The sequence below is a fragment of the Sceloporus occidentalis genome, unplaced genomic scaffold (genome assembly GCF_023333645.1).
Source record: "Sceloporus occidentalis isolate IW3139 unplaced genomic scaffold, rSceOcc1.0.p SCAF_1, whole genome shotgun sequence".
NCBI lineage: Eukaryota > Metazoa > Chordata > Lepidosauria > Squamata > Phrynosomatidae > Sceloporus > Sceloporus occidentalis.
In genome coordinates this window covers 36,770,402-36,796,646 of record NW_028316981.1, presented here as the reverse complement: position 1 = coordinate 36,796,646, position 26,245 = coordinate 36,770,402, and the positions used below count along the sequence as shown (strand labels likewise).

Here is a 26,245-nt window from a genome sequence, read left to right as displayed (position 1 = left end):
AAAATGTTTTACTGTAATCATGCTTATCCAGAACCAAAGCCATGATCTATTTGTACTATACCAGTTGCAGGCACATTTTAAAAGGTCTTTTAGGATACACACACAACTTTTAGATTGCCAAAAGAATCGTTAAGAAGCATCTCCTTCAAAAGATCTGGAGAAAAAGTATCTGACAATCATGAGAGAGCAGGGGAAGGGGATATCACCATCTACTGTCACAAAGGGGTTTATCACATGGAGGTGCACTGCCCCTGAAGTGTTGCTAAATTGTCCATAAAACACAAGGGTGTGATTGCCAGTTGCGCTTGTCCCCCGTGATTAAATCGTCATGGAGGTGTCCCATCATTAAAATGTTTGCGGAACAGCCATTTTGCTACATAATGGGAACTTTCGTTATGCAAAGAAATGGCTGCTCCATGAACACTTTAATGAACAACCAGGGAATGTCTTTATATACAGTTCAATAAGAGTTTCCCAAACTCTAACACAAGGGTCGACAACCTACAGCCCGCCGAGCCGTTGGGACCAGCCCCAGCTCAGTCCTGCTGCCGATTGCCGCCGCCAAAGGCCCCGCAGGGCCTTTGGCCTGTCGTGGAAGCACGCGGGGCCTCTAGCGCAGGCGCGCGGGACCATTGGCCTCCAGTGCAGGCGTGCGGGGAGGAGGAGGAGGAGGAGGGAGGGAGGGAGGGAGGAGGAGGAAGAGGAGGAGGACGAGGGAGGAAGGAAGGAGGAGGAAAAGAAGGAGGACGAGGGAGGAAGGAAGGAGCAGGAGGAGGAGGAGGAAGAAGAAGAGGAGCAGGAGGAGGAGGAGGAGGATTTCCATTCCATTTTTACAGGTCTGCTTTGTTTTGACGATGATGATGATGATGATGATGATGATGATGATGATGATATTGATATGAGCCAGCTTCAGAGGCACGGGCAATGTAAATTGCTGTGATTTTTTACAAACTCATGCACAGTGAAGAAAAACCACAGTCCCTTGACCAAGTACACACTTCTGAGAAGTAGACTTGGTGCAAGAACTGTGAAACCACCTTGACATGTTCAATATGCATAGCCATGTGAACCCATGTTCAGTGTGAAACCCAAAGAGTTTGGTTATGCAATAAGCCTCTGAATTATGCAAGAGGCCATCTTAAGTAAAGTCATGTTCAATGCCCAAATGTGCTGTTTGGAATGGGGGGAGGGGGGATTGGCCAGAAAGGGCATTACATTTCTGCCATCTGTCTAGGAATAATGCCCAAATGTCCTCCATTTTGATCATGCCTAAGAAACATGCATTTATATTAACATTTTTAAAAAATCATCAAATTTTTTTGCATGTCCTCCATTTTTAAAAAATGTGCCCTACATTTGAAAATGTCCTATATTATTTAATTATTTATTTCCCCCCCCCCTCCCGTTGTCTGGGGGACACCAACCCGGCCCCCGGCTCAAAAACGTTGCCTACCCCTGCTCTAAGATAAAAGGGACAGTGCAGAAGAACATGAGTTATTGTTTCAATTTCACCAGAGTTGCAGGGGCATTTAAATAGTATGCAATCTTTTTAAGTTTCCTTTCTTGTACTGCTGATGGCAATGCATTTAATCGAGAAAGTATAAATGTTTTATGTTGATTTGATATTGAAAGTAAATAAAGATAATTAGTTGGTTTGAAGGGTATCATTGTTGTGTCAGTTAATACATTGTTTGAGGTTAGTCCTAGATCATGCTGCCTCTCCACATCCATAATTCATGGTCTCGGGGCTTGACTAGCTAAGTCAAATCCCATATGCAAAAAATTCTCTTCAGAAAAATCATAAAATCTCAGTTTAGCAAGTATAGTCTTTTCCTAGACTGATTGGAAATTGTCTTGAAATACCAAAGACATTAAACCCAAATGGTTATGTGAAATTAAACATATTAAAGCTAAATCTTTTCTTATCACAAGTTGCTAACATAGCACCATAACAAACTAAGCCTAACTGTATGTTGAATGCAACTCCTGATGCACACTGGTTTGTAACAACATAAAAATGGAAAGTATTTCCATTTTCATGCCCTCCATCCAATGCATTTTACAACCAACATTTAAAAAAAAATTCACATAACTATACAAACATTTACAGTGCTTTATAAATAAAGCTTAACAACAACAACAACAACAACAACAACAACAATAAATTCTTCAGGCATTTTAAAGACTTCAGGCTTCACATCCTGGCTGAAGAAATACATTGTAACATATTAGTATGCAAAGGAATTTTGTAGCACCTTTGAGACTAAATGAGCAAAAGAAATTGTAGCATTTCATAGACTTTCATAGACCATGCATCAGAAGAAGTAGGCTAAGTCTATGAAAGTTTATGCTATCAATTTCTTTCTTTCAGTATGTCTCAAAGGTGCTACAAGATCCCTTTGCATACTGATTTTCCAGACTAACATGTCTTTCAATGCTACCATACTGTTAATATTTTCTACTAGTCTCCTAAATAAAGAATATATTACTTCTAGATCAGGAATTCTGTGTTAGTGAATATAAGACCCTCTACCAATTTGACAATCTACAAAACTACAAACATTCAGAATGTGGGGGGCATGCAAGGTAAAAGGAAGTCAAGATTTTAGTATTTTTGGCAGTCCTTTTTCATGTCTTAATAATCAATTCTGACACCTGATGGGTGAGAGCCATACTGTTCACCTCCACTTATGTTTAAATTTTCACAGCTTAGATTTTTTCCCCCTGGGACACTTTAAAAAAATGTGTCACACAGCAAAGAAGAGTCAAGCCAGCATGACTCCTCCTCCATATGGAGCAAAAATCAAATAAGATATAATCCCCATTCATTCATTTAAATGAGAGTTATTGGATATTTTCAGTTTTCATATTAAAGGGGGGGACAGAATTTAAGACAAGAGAAAAGAAAATTCTCTATAGTTCTGGTTGAACCCATCATTAAAGATCTGGCTGATGGCCATCAGTCACAAGGGTCTCAATGAACTCATGTCCAAGATCTGTGAGATGAATGCTTATATCCTAAAGATACCCATATAACTAAATCAAGTTGTTTTGCTGAAGTACTCATTTATTACATGTGGCTTTGTTGGGATGATGAATATCAGTTATAATGTTGGATGAATGGTAGCTGATTAAAAATTAAGAGCCAAGGCTTTTGATGTTGACTTTGTAGAACCTATTTAAGCAGCAGACATAAGCCATGCTCCATACCAGACCCTTAACAATATTAATGGCCTAATGGGTAGATATTAATATTATGTTGCTTTCTGTTCCAAATACTATTCAAAAACTTTCAAAGAACAACACTAATAACTTTCCTTGATGGTACCTCAAATAGAAGATGGCAACAGTAGTATCCATTCATAAGTGGGACAGATATTTCTGGCAAGCAACTTTCCTTCTAGCCTGCATTCCTGTCCCAAAATATTCCAGAAAGTTGGGTAGATCGAGAGGCAATGCAGGGTGAGAAGAAGGAAGACACAACAAACATAAAAGCAAAAGTAGAAGTAGATGTTGCCCCCTTATTCCAATCCTACAATGAGCCCCAAGTCTTTCTACAGTGGCTATTATTATTATTACTGTAGAATCACAGAATAATAGAGTTGAAAGAGACCGCAAGGGCCATCCTTGTAGGGAATTTATAGACGAATATTTGAATTCAACATGGACCATGTGGAAAACCTTTTAGACAATGTGTTCAGCCACCTGAAAACCAAATAAATAAATAAATAAATAACTTTATTTATATACCGCCCTTCGAAACATCAGGCTTATAAACACCTCTTGAGGCAGAACAATAAAAAATAAAGATTAACCACATTTCCTGAAAGACAATGGCCAAATTACTATGAAGTTATTCAAATCAATTCTGAAGTAAAAACAGAATAATTTTATTACCTAAAGAGGCAATTCTTTAATTTCAAAAATGGGTACTATTTTCACAGGCAACTATCAAAAACAATGCAATTAGTCAACTCTTAGACTTAAAACATTTTATTCTGCTTACAGAGTAGAAAAAATTTCAGCCAAATACAGCATACAGGGATTTCAAGGAAGTTTAATTTTGAGCAGTTCTGTTGTTGTAATTTCAAAATTGTATAACCAATTCCTAACTTACCCTGAGAATCCATGCCTTATGTTTGAATCCAGCAAGTGAGTATTCTCTCTAGCCCTGTTGTTCTGTACATGTGATGGCCTGACTCCAGCAATGTACTGCCTCCGAAAGCCGTCTGCTCTTACCCCTGCTATCTACCTCTTAACTGCTGCTACTATATTAGAGAACTTCTGCAAAAATGAAAATAGATGAGTAACACATGCTGCTTTACCAAAGAAAGGAAGAGAAACAGCAAAAGAAGAAAGGACCCCTAGAACTCAGCAATGATGATTGTTCTAATCATTCTTTCTATTAAGACCCCTCCACATTTTTTTTAAAGTTACAAGTTTAAAAAAAACCTTTAAAGCCCTGAATTTTTTTTTAAATCTTTAAAGCCTGGAAAACAAAAGAAGGACTCTGAAGCTTTTAAAAAATAAAAAGCTTGTAAAAATAAAACTATCACATTTAAAATGTGTTCCAGGCTTAGTGCATGCACAAAGACCACATCAGTGTTTGTTTTCTAAAGACTAGTTCAAGGTAATTTGTTTATGGTTAAGCAAAGCCAAGGAATTAATAAGTGGTCCTCCAAAACAGGCTACGTACTTTAACAGGTTTTCCAACCAACTCAATTCAATATGAAGTCTCTGAAAATTTAAGTCCTCATATATAAAACAGCCATGTTTGGGCACGCCCTTCACCAACTGACAGGATGCTTCACAGGTTTTTCCCCCCCACAATCCAAGGGGCGCTTCTTGGCTTATGTGACCATTTCAGAGAGGTGATCCAAGACCTGTAATTCAGTGTGTTTAATGGGAAGGAAAAGGGGGATGTATTCAAGGTATGTGTATCAGCTGTGTGTTTATTGCTGGTCTACATCAGGCAGAAAAATGTCTTTGGCCAACCCATCAGAAAGGGAGCTGGAACATTATGTGAGATGCGTCTACACTGATAGGAAAAACCAGCCTACCTTCAGGTTACCCCAATCTGCAGTGACCATGAATTAGATTACACACAATAAAGCAAGTTTGGGAGAATTGTCTACACATAGTTCCCCCTTTCAAACTCACCCTGGTCCAATAAATTGCAGTATGTGCAGCTACATGGCCTCTGTTCTCTTTCCTCCCTCCCAATGCATGCAAATATACACATTTCTCAACACTTCTTCCCCAGTCTCATATCGATGTCGCTATGGAGTAGTGTGCACATGAAAATATATGGATTTTCTGCTCAAAACCAACATAAATCCCCACTGTTTCCCCTCCGGATTAAAGCAATCAGGAAATGAAAAGGTCCAGATTTGGACCAATTTGTCCTGTACTGCATTTGGTCAACTCACTGTGAAAACTAGTGAGCTGTGAAAGCTAGATGAGAAGGAGGAGCAGGAGTAGGATAACGAATGATAAGAAGCTATGTTAAATAGTTTAGAAACATGATGTTCTTGCCTGTGTTAATTATTAACAAGCCTATTAAAGAGATGCAAAGACATCATGATTCAGTCCTTATGAAAGTCCCTATGAAAATATAACATCTTGATGACCATATAATGTGATGCAATGATGCCTTACGTACAATGTAATGTCATGTAATGAAGCTTAAGCATCCTGAAATTGCTATGTCTGTGTTTCTCTCTAAGAAATACATTCCAAAATGCACCTGAGGAAGTAGACTGAAGTCTATGAAAGGTCATGCTGCCAATTTTTTTCTTTCAGTTAGTCTCAAAGGTGCTACAAGATCTCACTATCCCTAAGACAGAGTGTGTGTGTGCTTATAAATACGTATAATAAATAGCCTAGAAGAATATCAAAAGAGCCTGTTCATTTACCATATAAATATCCAGAAGTTCCCATACTTAAAAATACTTAAGTGGAGTATCAAATTAACTCTGGTTTAACCACAGTCATAAGTTAGGCACTAAAGTGACCAGTGGGGGTGATGGAAGTGGCCCCAGAGAGAATCTAGAATTAGCTGGCCATTGGCAAGGACCCTCAGTTCCAGTCTTAGAGCCAGTGATGGGAAACTACGCCTGTTTCTCTTGTCACTTGCATGTTTTAAAAGAGAACCAGGGGCCTGTATGTACATCCTATTCCCATCCTCTCCTGCCTTTGGGACCATTCAGACTACCTTTTACCCCAGGTCAGAAACTGAATTAACCACGGGAAGTTCATATTGCCCTGATGCTTTCACAATCAAATCTGAGGCTTCCACACCTGTTCAGGGGCAAATGCCCCTTAGCACAGGTCTTTTGAAAGCGGGGTAAAGGCTGTATCTTTGGGGGGGGGGGGGGGGAATGGGTACGGCAAATATGAACTTGTCCCCAATCATGATCGGGGCAAGTTCAGGGGAGAGATTTAGGTCAGAGGGAGGGCAGAGGGCAGAACATTCTTCCCCTTCATGAAGGAGGAGGAGGAGGAGGAGGAGGATGAAGGAGCTGGAAGAAGGGTGCAAACGGCAATCGGGGTGACTGACGGAGCAAGAGGAAGGAGACGGAGAAAGTCTCACGTTCAGGGTAGGTCAGATGGAGGGCACAGAATGGAACAAGTCTCCCTCTCACACCAGGCAGCTTTCTCTCTTTTTATTTTTTTATATATTTGACAAACTACGTGAATGTTTTTTGCTACAGGGTGATACATATATAGTTAGAATGTGTCTTCTTGTGCTACATTTCCCTTTCACTTCCTTGCTCCCGGAATATAATGTGTGTGTGCTTGTGCTGCAAGAGGCTTTTTTTTCTAAATTATTTTTTATATGCGAATGCTACAATGCTAATGTTACAAATGTTTTTCTTTCAGTTTGGCAAATTGATAAAGAATGCTTTTGCTACTGTCTGTAAGGAATTCTGGGGTGGCTGAGATGGCATTTGGGGTGAGCAATTTATTGTTGTTGTTGTTGTTGTTGTATGTGTATGAGGCATTCTGGGGTGGCAAGGAGGGAGGATGCAGAGATGGCATTAGATTGCATTTTGGGATTGAAAACGGAGGCAGGGGACGATCCATAATCTGTAGTGACCCAAATACATACAACACACATACACTTGGAGGTTTTAAAATTTGACAAAATATGCACATACTGCCGCCTGTTTTTTTTAAGAAAAAGGAGGGGGGAAGCACACTTCCGATTGCCCAATTGCTGTAGGAAATGTCACCTAGACGAAAGCGGAACTGAATTTTATTGACAGCAAAGGCGCCTTCATTTTAAACCGGTTCTGCAAATGTGAACTCTCCGCAGGAGCTGCAATGGAATTCAGGGTTAAATTACCCTGATTGAGGTAAATTTCTAGTGGGCACTTGCTTCCGGAGGGATTCGGGGGGGGGGGGGGGGGATCCAATCTGCCCAGTTCCATCCAGCGCAAATAGGTGAGTGGGAATGGGGTGTTTATCACCTAAGTGAAGAAGCCTGGGTATGCTATAAAGAAAAGCAACCTATTCTAGAGAAGAATGTGGGGGTGGGAGGCAGCAAAAGAACACTAGAATAGCTCTCAAAACATTGTGCCATTGTAAGTGCACAAACTGACAGATGAAATGAGTCTGTAAGCAGGAAAGACACTGGAAAACCATGACCAAAGCTCTCTTTACACAAAAACGGAGCATGATTCACGCCTAGTAACAGGACTTTCAGTAAATGCAGTCTGATTCTTCAGTTACGATCATTTGCATTGCAGCTATGTGGCTTCCAAGCCTCTAGTGAAATTCTTCCTAGATGGAAGATTGAAATACAGCACACACCCTGGAAAAGGAGGGCTTCTGGTCACCCTGCACAAAGAGAAACTTTCTATATCAAGGGAGGGAATTGTTTAACCCTCCAGATGTTATTGAACTGTAATTTCCAGTATCTCTCTCTATTGGCTATGCCAGCCAGGGCTCCTTGAAGTTGCAGGCTGCAACTTCTGGAAGACCCCAAAATTCTCTGGAGAACAAACAAATGAGTCCTTCCAGAAGGCCACTTCCCTTGCTAATTCAAAGCAAGCATGGATAAGGACTTTCCTTTGTCTACTTGCCTGCTAAGAATGAGAGTCACTTCAAAAGGTACATTAATAAGAGTGAGGGGGAAATCTTCTCTTTTGTAATGCTGGCCAAAAAAAGGGAATTATTCTTACAATGTGATAGTTTACACAACTTGGCTACCTCAGAACTGTAGTTTTCAAGTCTTCAAAAACCTCCTTCCCTAATATGACTAAGTAGGAAGAATCTCAGCTCTTGGTTTAGAACCAGGAACTGGTTTAAAACTAATAATCATGGCTGCTTATTTCAAATATGTGGGCATCACTGCAGTCCAGGAATTGGTACAGACACTGCAAACTTGGTACTGCTCATTTATTTTATTTTATTCATTTATATCCCACCTTTTTTCCAATAATGGGAGAAAGGCAGCTAACAATGTAGTTAAACAATATATTGTTTATACAGATAAAATACTATTGGATTAAGAAGTATCCAACAGTTTCAATAAAAGTATAAATATACTGTAACAGATATATTTTTTTTAAAAAAAACTTGAATAATTTGAAAAGTTAAAATATTAAATATTAAACATGAAAAAACATTAATATTAAACTTGATGCATTCATTAAAAGACATTATTGAAGCCTTAAAAACAAATGAAGCATTATTATAAACCCAACCCAGTCAGTTTCTAAAAGGCTAACAGGATGAAGTTTTTAACTTGATAAGTGAAAGGGGACAAGGATGGGGGTATCCTGGCCTCTCTATGGAGGGAGTTCCAGAGTCTTGGGGCAGCCACTGAGAAGGCCCTCTCCCTTGTTCCCACCAAATGAAGCTGAGAAGGTGGTGGGACAGAGAGAAGGACCTTTCCAGATGTTCTTAGAGCTCTAATAGCCTCATTTACCTTTATATGTGTTTTGTTTAAATGAAGAATACAGTGCAGGTCCATTTTTCCACCCTGCATTCACTGCAGGCCACATGAATTCAAATAACCAGTGGTAGGGAAGTGAGGGGAAGGTAAACTGAAAATGATTGTATGTCCATATTCAGGTGGTTTTTTAAAAATTATTTTCTGTTTTCAAAGAACAGTGATGCAAGAATCAAGCTTCTTGGAACCTCAGCTTGTTCACCACAAAAAAATCAAGAAAGAATAGCGGAATTGGTGAGGAAACACAACCTCCAAATGATCTACAAAGTGCCTCTTGACAACAGCACTTTTTGGTATTATCTAAAAGACTACCTGTTTGGGGATACCACGGGGAAATGTGAGAGGCAGAAAAAACAGCAGAGAGGGAAAATAAGGAAAATATTTTAAGACCAACATCACACCATAAATCCAGATCCCAATTCCACATCTTCCTTTTTGAGTTTCAATTTTCAAACTGTGGCTTGAATACTTTTGGCTGGCTCAGTTGTTAACTGGAAACATTTTGCAACATGATGAAGTATTTCAGAGGCGGGTTACAGACCGCCATTAGGGACGTCCTGAGGACGTCCCAGTTTGAAAAAGGGGCGTCTCTTCCAGACGCCCCTAATCCTATCACGGACAGAGACTGTGACAAATGGCGGCGGCCGTTCCACACGGCCGCCGCCATATTGACGTAGCGGATGCTGTATGTCCACACGTTATGCCCTGGAAGTGACGCTGCGAGTGCGCGACTAGCGCCTCGCGGCGTCTCTTCCGGGGCTCAGGAAGGAGTGCGATTTCCGCGCTCTTTCCTCAGAGTGTCCGGGAGCCGCGTGGTTTGGCTGCTGCGGCTCCTGGACGCTGCAAGCGGAGGCGGAGCCAGACCGCTGCAATCCGGCGGTCTGTAACGCGCCAGAATGTTGTCAAACCATTTCTGCCATATTCTAAAAACCTATGGATCTGCAGATGCTTATGAACTCCCATATCTGTGTCCATTAGGTATGCTTTCAGGGGCTGGTGGGAACAGGAATTTGTCTTAACCAGCAAATCAGTGGCATAGGCTTGTAGTCAAATGCAGACGTCATTTTGTCACAATGAGGAAAGTCCCAGTTATGATCAAATGTGAAAGACAGAGCCACCTACTCAAAGCAGGGGATAGGAGAGTGGATGCAACTGAAGAGTGTGCAATATCAATGAGTATGAAGGTCAAGAAGTTCAAACAGAAGAACTTTGCAAAAGAAAAGAGCAAGCCTTGTTCTTGGTTAATCCAAAGAATAAGAGCAGAACTTGGAAAAGTTTCTATTTTCAACTATAACTTCCAGAATATCCCGCCCAGTATATGGGTAGCAGACACCAGGAGTTTTAGTCACCAAAAAGTAGCTTTTCCAAGCTCTGGTAAGGATTAGAACATAGATGGAAACTACTAAGAAACAATTTTTGGCTAAACATTAGGACATACTTCCAAACAGCAACACACTGCATCAGCCAGGGATAGGTTCCACAGGTGGTTGGAGCATCCCAGTTTGGGAAGGAATATACTTTTCAACAACCACAGCCATTCCTTTCCACCTTCTCTTTTTTTTTTCCTCCAAAGGAAGAACAACAAAATAGAGTGACTGTGGGGTATTGTAACTATGAAGGTACAACAAGCACCTTCCAGCCCTCGCTTTGGTCTGGGGCCTTTTCATGCTACACCATTACATCACTTAGGTACTATTTTAATTCTTATGGCTACATCCTAGGGAATCCTGAGCTTTGCGGTTTGGTGAGGCACTAGAGCTCTCTGGCTGAGAATTCAACTACAAATCCCAGGATTCCACAAGTTGTTGCCATGGCAGTTAAAATGGAATCATTGTGCTATGACAGCTCCGAGTGAGACATCCCCAACAGAAATAATGTCCAGAATCAGCTGTGACACCATCCCTATTAATCAATGCATCCCAGTCAAATAATGCAGAGTTCCAATAGATGCTCCCCCCCCCAAAAAAAAAGAAACAAATTAGGGTGATGAAGGACTCTACAAATTTTCTTACCAATAGATAGTTCTATTTTTATTATTATTTTAATTTTTTGCACTCTTTCGTTTTCTTTAAAAAATATATAGATAATTTATTTTGTTGTTTTTAAAAATATTTGGTAAGCAATCCTGGGATTGAGACATATGAGTAACCATAAATTATGAATAGCAGAAGGAGAGAGGGAAAATAAGCCGCAATTCATCATCATGGAATACATGGAACACATGGAACTTCCTCTGTGAAAGCTCATGCTAGTGTTGCAAAATGGCTTGGGCTGTATGAATGGGGACCAGGATCCTTGCCTGAAAGTAGGATCAGGCCTGACTCTACCACTGGTCAATGGGGTCCTGCTGCTTCTATTGACAGATCCTAGGATTCAGGACATAAAATGAGAGGGGCCTCCCTCCCATATGGTCCTTTCCCAAAGAGCCAAGCATTTGGAAACCACTCTCACCAGGGTCAAGGTAGGCAGAGTAGAAGATAGTCAGCCTATTTCAGTTTCCCTTTCAAAAAGAATAAGCTTATGGATCTACTGTATATCTTTTGACATAACTTTTGGAAATACCCTACTTCCCCTTTGCAGTATGAATTACTTCATCATCTCATTCAAACTCTGAATGACCGCAGCTTCTGGGCTTTTCACAAAATAAGACCTTTTTAAAATAAAAATGCCTCTAATAGAAGAAAACACAACAACACTGGACAGAGTTGAAAATATCTAGGTGTTCAAACTTTCATCTCAGAAGCATGAAATAATGTAGTTTTCTGAAAAGGGAAATGAGTCCTGATTGCCAGAAGAAAATGTACTAATATTCACAATATACAGTTTTCATTCCATAGCTGTAGAACCAGTCACATTTTAACACTGTTGCCCTAAAACAGGGGTGGGAATCATGCAGCCCTCTAGATGCTGCCCAAACGTAACTCCCAGTAGTCCTGGACAGGAGAGACTGTGGCAATAAATGCTGGGAATCTCAATCCAACGGGGTCTGGGAGGCCACTCAATTTGCACCTCTGTCCAAGAACATTCCAGAGAGGGACACCATCTTTATTGCAAAACAGAAGTTGTAATGATCATGTGCACTACATTCCGTGAAAGCACCATGAAATTTAGTATCTTATTAGGAAGCCAAGAATTAATTTTAAAAAAGCTTGCATAAAGACATGTACAAGGGACTCAGAAGCAGCTCAGAAAGCATTTTAGGATCCACCTAGAAACTTGCTTTGGGAAGAATATGGCAGGGCAAGGTACTGGCCAATAGTCCCCCAAGCATTGCTACAATGTCTTTCCTAACTACTCACTGGTGGAAATGATGCACATAGTATCTGGGATTTGTAGAAAGGTAGTCTCAGACCCACTACCATGAGAGGTTTGTCTAAAGGTGACTCTGGACTTTAACACACAAGCTCTGTTCTTGCTGCAATCACATCAATTAATAAAAATGAAAACATACTGGTTTCCATTTTTATTACACATCTTGTCAGTTTACGACTGGGGTTGCTTCGGTCATCATGCTCTCTTCCTCACTCCCCCTTAGCCCTGCCACCCTGCCCTATGCATGTATGCCTTTTGGGCCCAGGACTGCAAGGGATACTTATTTCTGTACAAGGGTGTGTTGTTAATAATTTCACAAAATTTGGAAAACTCTCAGGTCAATTGAAGGAAAAGAATGAAAAAATAATCCATTTTAGTTGGCTGCCACAAAATAATCCATCCACTTTGAAGCAGCACAAAAATAGCTCTGTGTACATGTGTGTGCATACGTGCATTCATGGCAACTCCATGAATTTGATAGAATCATAGAGTTGGAAGAGACCACAAGGGCCATCCAGTCCAACCCCCAGCAATGCAAGAACTCTCAATCAAAACATCCCTGACAGTTGGCCATCCAGCCTCTGTATAAAGACCTCTAAGGAAGGAGATTCCACTACACTCCTAGGGAATTTGTTCCACTGTCAAACAGCCCTTACTGTCAGGAAGTTCTTCCTAATGTTGAGGTGGAATCTCTTTTCCTGTAGCTTGCATCCATTGTTCCGGGTCCTAGTATCTGGAGCAGCAGAAAATAAGCTTGTTCCCTCCTCAATATGACATCCCTTCAAATATTTAAACAGGGCTATCATATCACCTCTTAACCTTCTCTTCTCCAGACTAAACATACCCAGCTCACTAAGGTGTTCCTCATAGGGCATGGTTTCCAGACCCTTCACCATTTTAGCTGCCCTCCTTTGGACATGCTCCAGCTTCTCAATGTCCTTTTTGAATTGTGGTGCCCAGAACTGGACACAATATTCCAGGTGGGGCCTGACCAAAGCAGAATAGAGTGGCACTATTACTTCTCTTGAGACACTATTCTTTTATTGATGCAGCCTAAGCCCACATTGGCCTTTTTAGCTGCTGCATCACATTGTTGACTCATGTTCAACTTGTGGTCTACTTGGACTCCTAGATCCCTTTCACATGGAGTCTCGTTCAGCCAGGTGTCCCCCATCCTATATCTGTGCATTTGATCTTTCCGTCCTAAGTGCAGCACCTTACATTTCTCCATGTTCAATTTCATTTTGTTAGCTTTGGCCCAGATTTCTAGTCTATTCAGGTCATTTTGAATTTTGATCCTGTCCTCTGGAGTATTAGTTATTCCTCCTTATTTGGTGTCATCTGCAAATTTAATGAGTATGCCCCCAATTCTGTCATCTAAGTCATTGATAAAAATATTGAATAACATTGGCCCCAGGACAGAGCCCTGTGGGACCCCACTGGTCACTTCTCTCCAGGATGAAAAGGAGCCATTGTTGAGCACCCTTTGGGTTCAGCCAGTCAACCAATTTCACACAGTTTTCTAAGGCACGCAATATTAAGGGGTGGTTTTACCAATTCTTTCCTCTGAGATATAGCCTACAGCACCTGGTATTTATTGGGTTTTTTTACCATCCAAGTACTAACCAGGGCTCATCTCCTCTTAGCTTCCAAGATAACCATACCCAACCACAATGCAACATAACCAATGAGCCCGACCATTGAAGAAAGGCATCAACAGCCTTCACCGCAGTTAATGTCAAATGGTGCATCAATACACATTTTGATCTCTACATTTTAGTAGCTTGCACTCTTAGCACAATAAACCTTATGTTTATTCTGACTTGACTTCACTCCTGCTATCAACACTTATCCTTTGGCATTTTAAAGCACACAAAAAGATCAGAGTTTCATTCATTCATCAATGCATCCTTTAAAATGTGCGCTGAATTACATTTCAATTGAAGTCCACAGAAGAACTATCCAGAAGTCATTTCAGGACAACACAAGATAAAGATCTGTTTTTGGAAGGCTTGAAGGGGAAGATTTTGCTCGGTGCCTGATAAATGAGCAAAGAGCAAATCATATAAATGCAAAACACTTGTTGTTGTTGTTGTTGTTAACTACCATCAAGTTGGTTTCAACTTATGGTGATCCTGTGAAGGGTCTCCAGGTCCTCCTATCTTCAACCGCCCTGTGCAGGTCTTGCACGTTCAGAGCCATGGCTTCCTCAATTTGAGCCTATCCATCTATGATTCAGTCTTCCTCTTTTTCAACATTGTATTTAAATACAAGCACCTCATTTCTAAGGTCTCAAGTAATGTGACCACACAAGTTGAGGCAAAAACAACACTTGCACTTTCCCCGTAACATCATCATTCAAGACACTACCTGTTACTAAGCATGCAGAGCCTGCCATTCTTTCCAAGGCTTCTGAATTCTAGCACAGGCCTCATTTATGACATTATGTTGAATGGGCAGAAAGGTATGCCCACATTAAAGTTTCTCAATATATCTAGATTGCTGGAAGTAATAGAACCACTCTATTCTACTTCGGTCAGGCCTCACCTGGAATACTGGGTCCAGTTCTGGGCACCACAGTTCAAAAAGGATGTTGACAAGCTGGAGAGTGTCCAGAGGAGGGTGACCAAAATGGTGAAGGATCTGGAAACCATGCCCTATAAGGAGAGACTTAGGGAGCTGGGCATGTTTAACCTGGAGAAGAGAAGGTTAAGAGGTGCTTAAATATTTGAAGGGATGTCATGTTGATGGTGGAGCAAGCTTGGTTTCTACTGCTCCAGCGACTAGGACATGGAACAATGGATGCAAGCTATAGGAAAAGAAATTCCACCTAAACATTAGGAGAAATTTCCTGACAGTAAGGGCTGTTCGACAGTGGATAACACTCCTTTGGAGTGTTGTGGAATCTCCTTCTTTGGAGGTTTTTAAACAGAGGCTGGGTGGCCTTCTTTCAGGTGTGCTTTGACTGTGCATTCCTGTATGGCAGGGGTTTGGACTTGATGGCCCTTGAGGTCTCTTCCAGCCCTATGATTCTATCTCCTAACAGCTACTCCTTGGCTTAAATACTCTAAAGGCACCAGATCCTGTCTGACTTTGGAAGCTAAGAAGGATTAGCTCTGGTTAGTACTGTGATGGGAGACTGACAATGAATACCAGGTGCTGTAGGCTATATTTCAGAGGAAGGAACTGGTAAAACCACCTTTGAGTATACTTTGCCTAAATAAACGCTATGAAATTCATGTGGCTGGTATAAATGAGCAGGCACATACATACAAAATTATGCCTAATGTTTATCTTGGAAGATTATGAATAAGATTGAACCCCAGGGACCCACTCAAACTACAGAATTATTGCACTGTTATTACAGTGTAGCTGTCATGGGCATATCCTATAGAATCATGGGATTTGTAGCTTGGGGAGGCACTAGAACTCTCTGGCTGAGAATTCTAAACACTCCTCCCTAAACCACACATCCCAGAATTCCATGGGATAGAACCACAGCAGTTAAAGTGAAGAGAAATTATTATTCAATTGATACAATACTAGAATATGTGATCATCCAGTGAAGTTCAAAGGAGAGATATTCAAAGAATAGGACAGTTATTTTTTTAAATCACAACTCCCAGTTTCCCCCAGCGAGTATAGCCACTGTGGATTGTTATCCAAAAAGGTACCTTTTCCAGGCTCTACATTTAACAGAGCCCAACAAGAGACTTCCAAGCCTAAACATGAAGAATCTTAACAGCATTCTCTATTTCAAGTGTGTAAAATTGAACAGATACTTGAAATATATTCAAGACAGATAATCTGTAAAACAGGTTATGAAAGGATTTTAATAAATTTAAACCACATTTTTGGGTCAGGTCATTCCTTTCCAGAAGCCAGTGATAGTTTCAGAAAATTCTGCCATTTGTAAAGTGTTCCATGAAAAATCTAGCACACAACTGTAATTCATAAGCACCCACAAGTTTCTGCTTGTTTAGTTCATGGACTTTTCCATGGACAGGAACTGTTACAAAGAGGCATCACAGTATTTTGAAGTGTAAATAATCAAATTCTAAGTGACATTTCAAAACATTGTGGAAACAAGCCTAGCAAATGTTTTAGGAAACTGTCTTCCAAAATTAGTCTCACCCTTTTTGGAAGTCAAAAAAGGGGATTACTAGGAAAAGAGTTTCATTCATGCTAGGGAGCACATAAAACCGATACTGAATGTTTTGGATGCACTTGTTATCAAAGACGTCAGAATGGCAAAGCCAGACATTTCTTGTTCAGGAAACTATATTCATGGGTATTCTAAGGACTACACTATCTCTGTGTTTTATAAGCACAAGTACAGAACTTTTCTAAGATCTTGTCTATGTGGCTGATTTACCTCAAATTTCCCCCAGGGTCGCTGTGTTCTGTTTACATGGAGCCCTGGTGGCACAGTAGTTAAATGCCGATACTGCAGCCATTCACAACCACAAGGTTGTGAGTTCAATTCCAGGCAGAGCTCAAAGGTACACTCAGCCTTCCATCTTTCTGTAGGTCATTAAATGAGTACCCAGGTTGTTGGGGACACTGATAAGTGCACTGATAAGTGCCACAGAAATGTACTTGCTATTGCTATCTTCATGACAACCACCTCTGATTTGATTCTTCCTCTTCCTAACCTCCATCTAAATAACTCACCTTTTGCCGTGGGTTTTTGATTCTCTTTGCAGTGAGGGCAGCATCTGCTTATCCACTCATGATCCCTGAGAACTGTTCAGTGCTGCCACTGTGGGCACAAGTCACCCTGAGGCCAGAACTAGGTGCTTAGCATCAATAGCATGGCTGAGTGTCTTGCTCTGACCTCAGCATTAATGGGGCTGCATGCGAAGGCAACCACCCATCATTGACTGTGAGAGCTGAAAGCACACAACAAAAGAGAGCAGGTAAGGGGTGACTTTTGGGGGGATGTGGGACTAGAATATTCCGGGGCAGTCCAGAGTATTCTGGCAAGTGTAGGCCTACCCTGAGATGCATGGGAACCTAGTATGTGTGGCTATTTAAAGATTTATTTTCCCCAATAAAAGCATCATGTCAAAAATGCAAGGGTATGAAGACATTCCACACAGAGAATAGATCTTTCCTATCAACTCTTCACAAAAACCAGCATCTCCTAAATATCAATTAGAGTTTACAGAGTTGGAGATGCTAGGACCTAAAAGCTTTACAAAAGTAAAATGAGGCAGCGAGATAGAAGCAGCTTTCTGTTTACATCTCCACATGCCCTTGAACCACATCCATTCTGTTTCCATTTGAGATAATCATAAACGCAAGCTTTTGGTCCTGGTGGAAAAATCCATTTAGCAGGAGGGAGAACAGAAGTACTACAACGCTGTACAGAAAGGTAAGCAGAAAGCTGCTGCTATCTCACTGCCTCTTCTCTTCCTTTTGCAATGTGATAAGTCATTATCATTAATGGTAGCATCATCTCTGCCACTCCTCTCAAGCTTTGCTGTTCCCTCTCAGTTTAGCATTAATCCTCACAATGTGTGTGCCTTCAAGTCTCCTGTTGACTTATGGTAACCCCATGAATTACACAGGGCTTCTTGGTCAAGAACTACTCAGATGTGATTTGCCCATTCTTTCCTCTGAAGTATAGCCTGCAGCACCTGGAATTTGTTGGCAGCCTCCAATCCAAGTAATAACAAGGGCTAGCTTCTAAGATCAGACAGGATCTGAGTATTTATGCCCTAACCTTAAGGTAAAATGGATTTTCACAACAGGAATATAGTGATGTGAACTATTCCTATTGGAATCTATAATATTTGTGAATATCTTAGGCCCGTTCTAGACAGGCCTTTGCGCCGCCCTCGTCACGTGCTAGGGGTTGGCCGAGGACCTAGCGTCCATACCGGCCTCACCCCTAGCATGTGACAAGGGCGTAAAAATGACGGCACCCTATACACATGGGCGCCACCATTTTTACGTGCTGGACGCTTAGCATCTACATGTCGCCCTTGCCTTGCGATGTCACACGTGCGCCATTTGAGCACTTGTGCGTCGCAAGCGCGGTGCGAAAAGAAGCCACTTTTTGCAGCTTCTTTTTCCACCGCCGGGAAGCCTCCCCGTTTGGAAGCTGAGGCTTCCTGGCAGCAAAAATGGAGGCGGCGGCAGACCGCCGCTTTCAGGCGGTCTGTAACACACCTTAGTTTTGAATAAGAACCAAAATTCATTAGCTTTACAAAATACTTGCTGTGGGTGCAGATCAAAACAGCTAATAAATTCTTTGTTGATGTGGATCAATGCAGATGGCTTAAGATCTGTTTGTTTGATTGTTTGTTTGGATTCTCCAGGAGTGTGTGGCTATTCTACAGAGACAGCCCTCACCAAGATCTCAAACGATCATTTACTAGCCAAGGCAAATGGCCTTTACTCTGTTGTCATCCTTGTTGATCTGTCTGCAGCCTTTGACATTGTTGATCACTCTCTTCTAGTTAATATACATTCTGACCTTGGGTTCTCAGACTCTGTTCTCGACTGGTTTAGATCTGATTTGTCTAGCAGATCTTTTGCAGTGGTTGCTGGCGGTCAGACTTCTTCCCCTGTTCCCTTATCTGTTGAGAGTTCCCCAGGGCTCTGTTCTGGGTCCCCTTCTGTTTTCTCTCTACACACTGTCCTTAGGTAAACTCATTAGCTCTTTTGGTTTTTCCTACCATCTGTACAGTGCGGCCGTGCCATACGCGGGCGTGCCATACGTGGCCTTGAGCATATGTGCTCAAGCCGCGGCGCACGCACGGGGCGGAACAGGCGGCGCGTCCCATTCAATTGAATGGGCACGTGCGCCCCGCGCGCGCCCACGCCGCCGCACACAAGCCCCATTGTTTCCAATGGGGCTCGAGCATAGGCAGAATTCGCCTTATGTGGAGGGATCTGGAACGGATCCCCCGCGTAAGGCGAGGACAGACTGTATGCCAATGACACCCAGTTGTATCTTTCCACCCCTGACCTTTCTCCAAGGCTTGAACAGCAAGTTTCATCATGTCTCACAGCTGTCTCGCTGTGGATGCGCCATCGGCGTTTGAAGCTCAACATGTCCAAGACAGAGCTTCTTGTCTTTCCTCCTAAGCCCACCCTTCAACACTCCTTTTCTGTCTCTGTGGACAACATTTCTATTCAACCAGTCCAGCAAGCCCGCAGTCTTGGTTTCATCTTTGATTCTTCTCTGTCGTGTATCCCTCAGATCCAGACCACAGCCAAGGCTTGTAGATTCTTTTTGTACAATATTGCTAAAATCCAACCATATCTCTCCGCCTCTACTGCCAAGATCCTGGTCCATGCCCTAGTAGTCTCACAACTTGATTACTGTAACATCCTCCTGGCTGGGCTTCCTCTTTCTCACCTCTGTCCTTTAATCTCTGTCCAGCATTTAGCTGCACGCATTATCACTTCCACCCACCGCTCTGACCACATCTCTCCTGTGTTGGCATCCCTTCATCGGCTCCCCCTCCCTTTCTGTATTCAGTACAAGCTCCTGCTGTCGACGTTTAAAGCCCTCCATGGGCTCGCCCCTCCTTACTTATCAGACCTTATTTCTCCTCACCTTCCAACTAGGGCCCTCCGCTCTGGTAGTCAAGGTCTGCTGTCCCAGCCCAGGATTTCCTCTGCCCCATCTCGGATTCACCCCTTTTCACTTGCTGCCTCTCACTCCTGGAACCTTCTTCCCCCGCGAGCAAGGGCCATCACTTCTTTAACCAGCTTCAAAACAGAGTTGAAGACCATCCTGTTCAGAGAAGCGTTCCCAGGCATTGCATATCTGTCGCTTGCTATTTGATGTTCTTTTGATGCCTGTTTTATCAAACCATTTCCTGTATTGCTATGTACTTTATATGTATGAGCCTACTAGCCCCACCACCTTTCCCTTCTCCTTTTATATCATGTCTTTTTAGATTGTAAGCCTGAGGGCAGGGAACCGTCTAATTAAAAAGATTGCATGTACAGCACTGTGTAAATTTACAGTGCTTTATAAATAAAGGTTAATAATAATGATGATAATAATAATAATAATTTCAAGATTCCCCACAATATAGGATGGCCCCATCCATATAATCTTCCTCATCATTTCTGGAAAGGAAGAGTTATATAGATTCAACCATCCCAAGTATGGCCAAATGTTTGAACTGGTCCTCAGAGACATTTTATGCATATCCCACAGCTTAAAAGTAACTAGATACAGTTACTTGTAATTACCCCATATATACTTGGCTATAAGTCGACCTCATGTATAAGTCAAGGACAAGTTTTGGGTCCAGAATTATGGATTTTGCTATGACCCATGGATATGTTGAAGGTAAAACTTAGAGGCATATAGTAAAGGATCTAAGGGATGAAGCAAAGCAGATTATACTTGCTTTTCAAATACAGTACTTAAATTGACCCATGGATAAGTCGACTCAGTTTTTCGGGGTCATTTTTTGACCTACATTTCTAGACTTATACATATACAGTACTTTTTTAGATAGAGGAATGGAGGAATATTCCATGGACTCACACAATGCTCTATCTTGATGTTAAGGCAACATTGAGGCGGGTAGGAAGATGGCTTCTTTTATATCACAGGACAGTGGTCTGTAGCACTCCAGTTTTTAATGCAACTAAGAGTAGCTAGTTACTTTGAACTTTCCGAAACTGAAAAGTGCTTTGAAATGTAACTATACTGATAGCTGAGTACTTTTGGAACTAAACTTGTAACTAACTATTTTTCATAGTAACTTTCTGATCTTTTGCCTCTGCCAGCTCAGCCTTCAAAACAGCAAAATTATCTCAAACACCTGGCCTTGGCTCTAGTAATCATTTATTTATATATTTTATATCCCTCCTTTCTCCCAGCATGCGATCCAAAGTGGCTAAACAGCTGGTCATGTGTCAGCTCCCTCACAGAAGAGTGATATGATCTGATGTCAGAAAAAGCAGCTTGAATGCAATGGGGGTAAGGGTTCAAATAAACTAATGAAGAAAGAAAATGAAAACACTCCTTGATGAAAGATCTTGTAAACTTTATCAATCTGAAAATCAGCTTAATTCCCAGTACTTTAGGAGCCTCAAGACTACTGACACATCCATGCTGTAACTATATTGGTCAATAAAGAACTCTTGATGCATGTTTTCCATTTGTTGTGGGTTTTATTATGTAGCATTTCCATTTGTGAGGTTCTTTAAAAGAGCTGTCTGGGAGACTGACACATTTCCCCTTAATTACAATGCAAGCTATATTTGTCTTTACAGTCTGGATACAAACAGAGTTCAATTGAGTAACCATATAGAATGCCCGCAATGGTACAGAGTTTCAAACTAGGGGACTTCCTAAATTTTTTAACCAAAACAAAACAAAACAAAACAAAAAACCACCTTATCCTCTTTTGAAAAACAAAATTATCTACCCATTTTTTAAAGAAGCAAGCTTCCACGGCATCTCCAGTAACAGTGCAATTATTAATGGAAACCTTTGGAAAAAGGAATTACGTGTTCCTGACAAAGCATTTTTACATACAAAGCATAAAATGTAGATAGGGCAGCACATCCTGGAAAAGTAATCTCATACAGTGGATAATTTCTGCACCACAGTTACTGCACGTATGGTTCTTCAAATCTTTATTAAGCAATGTTATTTTGAAATCCTCATTTCAGATGTCGATAAGGGCAACTCTTGAAACAACCTGGACGTGTCATTTTACAGAATCCTGTGTTCAACTACCAAGGCCTTACAGAGTTCATTGCTTCTCTCATTCAGCCGAACAGTAACCCTTTGACATAGGTCACATCCCAACTTTACATTTAAAAAAAATATGCACTAACAAAGGCTCAAAAATGTTACTATTTTGGACCAGAATCATAGAATCATGGAGTTGGAAGAGACCGCAAGGGCCATCCAGTCCAACCCTCTGCCATGCAGGAAATCTAAATCAAAGCATCCCCAACAGATGGCCATCCAGTCTCTGTTTAAAGACCTCTAAGGAAGGAGACGCCACCACACTCTGAGGGAGTTTGTTCCACTGTCGAACAGCCCTTACTGTCAGGAAGTTCCTCCTAATGTTGAGGTGGAATCTCTTTTCCTGTAGCTTGCATCCATTGTTCCAGGTCCTAGTCTTTGGAGCAGAAGAAAACAAGCTAGTTCCCTCCTCAATATGACATCCCTTCAAGTATTTAAACAGGGCTATCATATCACCTCTTAACCTTCTCTTCTCCAGGCTAAACATCCCCAGCTCCCTAAGTCGTTTCTCATAGGACATAGTTTCCAGACCCTTCACCATTTTGGTCATCCTCCTTTGGACACACGCCAGTTTCTCAACTGACCAGAGCAGAATAGAGTGGCACTATTGCTTCTCTTGATCTAGACACTATACTTCTATAGCTCATAGAGACTACTAACCAGCATAGCCACTGTGCAAAAGAGTTGTATTTCCTACAGTCGTAACTTGCTGAGTGACATTCACCAACTTCTTGACTGATTATGAGAGATCTTTTCACATACACAATTCTAGTACTATCATTCCACCATGGAATACTGTGATTTGTAATTTAGGAAGGAATATTTAGAATCCCCAGCCAGAGAGGTTTAGTACCTCACCATACTGTAAATCCCAGTGTTCCACAGTATTCAGCAATGGCAGTTGAAATGGGCTATATAAATGTGTAGTATGGCCCTAGAATATTAAGATTGGTCCAGGGCATGTTAGCAGTACCCCTTCCTAGAACTGGAAGACCTAAAGATGGTAGTACACATACATGTTGGTAACCTCAAGGCTGGACTTTTGTAATGCAACTTCCAGCAGCCCAGGCTAACATAACCATGGTGAAGAAGTGTGGAAACTGGGATGAAACATGATTCCCACCTGTGCTTGCAGTATCTCTATTGGACAATGATGACTGTCTAGCTTGAAATTACTATGATAAACTTATTTAGAGAGGCAGCATAGCATAGTAGTTTGAGTGTAAGACTGCGCCTCTGGAGACCAGGGTCCAATTCCCCACTCGGCCATGAAACCTTGGGCAGGGCAAGTCACATGCTTTCAGGCAGAGGAGGAGAGCCCCCACTGAACAAATCTTGCTGAGAAAACCCCATGATAAATTTGCTTTAAGGTCACCATAAGTCAGAAGCAACTTGAAGGCACACAACAGCAAACCTTATTTAGCGCTCTTCTTTCAATGTGGTTTTTTTTTACTAAGCAGATCATTTCCAAGTATTTATTTATTGCAAACTAAAATAAAATTCTGCATTAAGTAAGGTGACCCTCCCCCCTTGCCATGGCTGTAGATTCTAAATTCAATTCAGCTGGATTTGTTTAAACCATGCTAGCAATCTGATATCCTCAATCAGTTCTCCACTATATAGCATTTTTTTTCTTTAGAGGAAAAAATAACTATTGTCATTTATGACTCACCACATCTTATTTTTTTAAAAAAATTTAGGGACAATGCAACTTGATTCTTCATTTAAGTCTCACTCTGCACCAGCACCCAAGAAACAGTTGGGGAAGAATGGCTGGCGAAAGTGATGGCAAGATAAGGTTTAACAGCAGGGAAAACAGTTAAACAGCTTCTCCTTACCTATCCAAGGCAGCTCAATTTTATTTTTTAAAACACAGACTGTAAATATTTCAGTAGAAATGTTGTGCTCATACTATATTTATTCACAGGAGAAAATATTTCCAATCTATTTCTTTCTCTATGCCGGATAACACTCTCTCTCTCTCTCTCTCTCTCTCTCTCTCTCTCTCTCTCTCTATATATATATATATATATATATATATATATGCAACAAAACTATTGCTCATGTCATTGGGGAGACATTCCAGATCTGTAAAATTATAGAAATAGTACGCGTAGTGAAAATAGATTCCAGGTCATTGGGCCTTGTGGTTTTGGGGTTTTCTTAAGAGCATGTTTAGTGGCTGGGATCCAACAGCGTCTTAACACAACTTGAAAAACACCTGTGCTCACACCACAAGAGAGAGGAGAATGGATAGCAGGCAATGGTTCCACTCTTAAACAGGACATCCAGATGTCCTCTTTTTCCAGGACAGGTCCTTCATTTCAACCTTCTGTCCAGGAGGAATTTCAAAATGTCTGAGCATGACTAAGAAGCATTAATTTTTATTTATAATTAGTGGTTTTTTTTTAATGTCCTACATTTTTCATGACTGTGCCTCATTCTCTTCTGCAGTTAGGACATCTGCACCCTGCTCTTGAAGCATAGGTTACTATGCTATACTTTTCTCAATTCCTGGAGGATCCTTTAGCCTTCCAGTGTGACTTTTGGAAGGATGTGGTGGAAAAGAGGAGGAACTCAATGGATCACTTTCATTCTGAAGTTTTCCTTACAAGGACAAGCTGATCAATTTCCTCATGGACAAAAACCAAAAAATAAATGTCAAAGCTTTTTCCAGAAAGCTTTGCAAAAGCTGACAGACATCAAAGGAATCCAAAGCAGTAGTAGTAACAATTGGTCTACAAACAGCGAGAGCACTCCCTCTGGTGATGAGCAGGAGGATAGGAAGAAGACCTTTCATGTAACCTGAGAAATAACTGGAAGCAAGAAGATAAAGGAAAGACTGTGAGATCTGCCAAAGGCAAAAAAAAAAGTGTAGGGCAGTATTGCTTGTCCTCCTCTCACCCTGTTCTCCTTGCTTTCATTCCTATTTCTCTGTATTCCCAACCTGCACTCAATAAACTTACATTGTCGGGGGGGGGGGGGGGACTAACAGATTTCTAAAAACCCCAAAACGGTTTGGAATCAAATTATATTCTCTAACATTTCACAGATGAAAATCTAAACACCTGTGGCCAAGCAACATTGGAGCGTGGACAATATGGTCAATGTTATTCATGTGGAAGAAAAAACAAGCTAGGAGAGGATGCAGCAGTTTGCTTTTGCCTGAACTAAGGGCAAGATTTCCTCCCTTCTCCTCTGCCCCCACCTCACCTCAGAGTTTATTAAGTTTGAACTACTTTGGACTTTGAATTCAATTGGTAACAATGGAAGTAAGCTGAAGACAAAAAGGGATACATGGGAGGAGAAGAGAGAAATTCAAACATTTGAAAAGCAGTTGGAAAAGTAGGATTAACAAGCATTGTCCCTGCTAAATGAGGACAGTTAAAGGGTATGTCAAGTTACTTCATATACCTTTATGAACCTGCATATCAGTAAAATCAGAGAGGCCACTTTTATATATCTATCAGGTGGGGTGGCAGTGGCACATTGAGACTGACCTTTTCGATGGCAGCTCTCTATTTTTGAAACTCTCCCTCAAGAAACATGATCATCGTATATACTCAATTATAAATTTATGCCCCAAAATTGACCCAAAAAACCTGTGTCAACATATACGTGGGTCAATATGGTAATAGGCTTGCCCCCAAGCCTCTTCCACAGCCTGTGTGTCTTCCAAGGGGACAGCAGAACTTGGGAAAGGCTTGGGATCAAACACTTGCCTTCCCTTCTCTTCCTCAGCCCAGGTGTCGTCTAAAGGGGCTGTGGAGGGAGAGGAAGGGCTACCCTCGACTTATCCTCAGGTCATATCAAAATCCCTACTTTTGGCCCCAAAACCTGCCCTTGACATATATACAACGTCGACTTATAGTCGAGTATATACTGTAGCTCCCTTTTTATTTATTTTAGACAAGCCTTTAAACCTTTTTTTTAAATTTCTGACTCCTTTTAAGAGGGTAGGCTAGTGGTTAGATTGCAATGTGGTTTGTTAAATATCTCTGTTCAAGACTTTTTTTAGTTCTTATGATTCAGTGGCTGAATTATATTGAAATGGTTTTTTTTAAAAAAAAATAGCTTACTACTGATACTTCTTTTAATGTGATTTTCTTATATTCTGCACATTTGTATTTTGGAAGATAGCTTAGAAGACTGTTAAATAAAATGTATATTTAAAAGAAAAATAAATTGTACTATAATGAAGTCTTGATTCTGCAAATGAAATAGTACATCAGCAT

At 41.1% G+C, this 26,245-nt stretch overlaps 1 protein-coding gene across 5 annotated transcripts in view; it reads right to left on the bottom strand.

The window, feature by feature from the left end:
* MITF (melanocyte inducing transcription factor) overlaps window positions 1-26,245 on the bottom strand; it is a 204,435-nt gene that overhangs the window by 117,767 nt on the left and 60,423 nt on the right. The window contains exon 2 of one of the 5 annotated variants that reach the window (XM_089519432.1): window positions 14,819-14,965. The exons of the other annotated variants lie outside the window; for them this stretch is intronic. Within the exon in view, the coding sequence (XP_089375558.1) occupies window positions 14,819-14,925 (107 nt within the window). The 5' untranslated portion in view covers window positions 14,926-14,965. The remainder of the gene's footprint in view (window positions 1-14,818; window positions 14,966-26,245) is intronic. 5 annotated transcript variants of the gene reach the window in all.